This window comes from Rhinopithecus bieti, unplaced genomic scaffold, assembly GCF_001698545.2.
Source record: "Rhinopithecus bieti isolate Rb0 unplaced genomic scaffold, ASM169854v2 scaffold_15500, whole genome shotgun sequence".
Lineage (NCBI taxonomy): Eukaryota > Metazoa > Chordata > Mammalia > Primates > Cercopithecidae > Rhinopithecus > Rhinopithecus bieti.
In genome coordinates, this window is record NW_016808186.1 from 260,698 (window position 1) to 261,819 (window position 1,122).

Below are 1,122 nucleotides of genomic sequence, written 5' to 3' on the forward strand. Positions count from 1 at the left end.
TAATTATTTATTTATACCTCTCTCTATTCTACTAAAGTGTAAACCCTTTAAAGGAAGGGGATGTGACTTTTTATCTGCCCGCCCTGCTCATCTAGGTAGAACTTGTACTACAGTAGGTGCTCAATGCATTCTTTTTGAAATGAGCAAACTCATTCTCAGTTCAACTTGTTCTCGGACCCTCAGTGGTGGCAGCTATTTGGTTGAATGCATATGTGTCCCCGATGTCCACAACTCACCTTTGTAAATTCCGTTCCATCCCCCTAACTGGCTGTGTCCATCTCTTGCCTCTAAATGTCCTCCATGGTCAGAGGTGAAATACGTGAATGTTGAGTTCTTTAAACCATTGTCTTCGATGGCATTAAGAATCTTACCTTTACAGAAAATGGAAAGTTTCAGGACCAAGAAAACAAAGCAGCATCTGCTAGTTCAATGCACTTCTTCCTTTCTGCATAAGACACCTCTTGCCAGGAAGTCATAAGAAGAGACCACAGTTACTTGAGGCCATGGTTACGATGTGATCCCAAAGTGTAAGACATAGCTAATCATTGTGATACCACGGGACTGTTTACAATGCAAACCAATAATAAAAGTCTAAGCCCCCCAACCGACTGATGGACTCTCCCTTCAGGCCAAGGCTATTCCAAAGTTAACCTGAAAAACTAGGTCAGGCCAGGCATGGTGGCTCACGCCTGTAATCCCAACAAACACTTTGGGAGCCTGAGGTGGGTGGATCACCTGAGGCCAGGAGTTCAAGACCAGCCTGGCCATTATGGTGAAACCTCATCTCTACCAAAAACATAAAAATTAGGTAGGTGTGGGGGTGCACACCTGTAATCTGTAATCCCAGCTACTTGGGAGGCTGAGGCAGGAGAATTGCTTGAACCCAGGAAGCAGAGGTTGCAGTGAGGTGAGATTGCACCACTGCACTCCAGCCTGGGCAAAAGAGTGAGACTGCCTCAAAAAAAAAAAAAAAAAAACACCAAGAGTGCCGGGCACGGTGGCTCATGCTTGTAATCCCAGCACTTTGGGAGGCCGGGGCGGGCAGATCACAAGGTCAAGAGATCGAGACCATCCTGGCTAACACTGTGAAACCCCATCTCTACTAAAAACACAAAAAATTAG

General features: G+C 45.5%; 1 protein-coding gene across 2 annotated transcripts in view; it reads right to left on the minus strand.

Annotated features, from left to right (window-relative positions):
• Nucleotides 1-184: 184 nt before the first annotated feature.
• Nucleotides 185-1,122, minus strand: part of ARSD (arylsulfatase D) — a 21,331-nt gene continuing 20,393 nt past the window's right edge. For both annotated transcript variants that reach the window (XM_017885683.1, XM_017885685.1), the window contains exon 7: nt 185-371. In XM_017885683.1, coding sequence (XP_017741172.1) covers nt 193-371 — 179 coding nt within the window. In that variant the 3' untranslated portion in view covers nt 185-192. The remainder of the gene's footprint in view (nt 372-1,122) is intronic.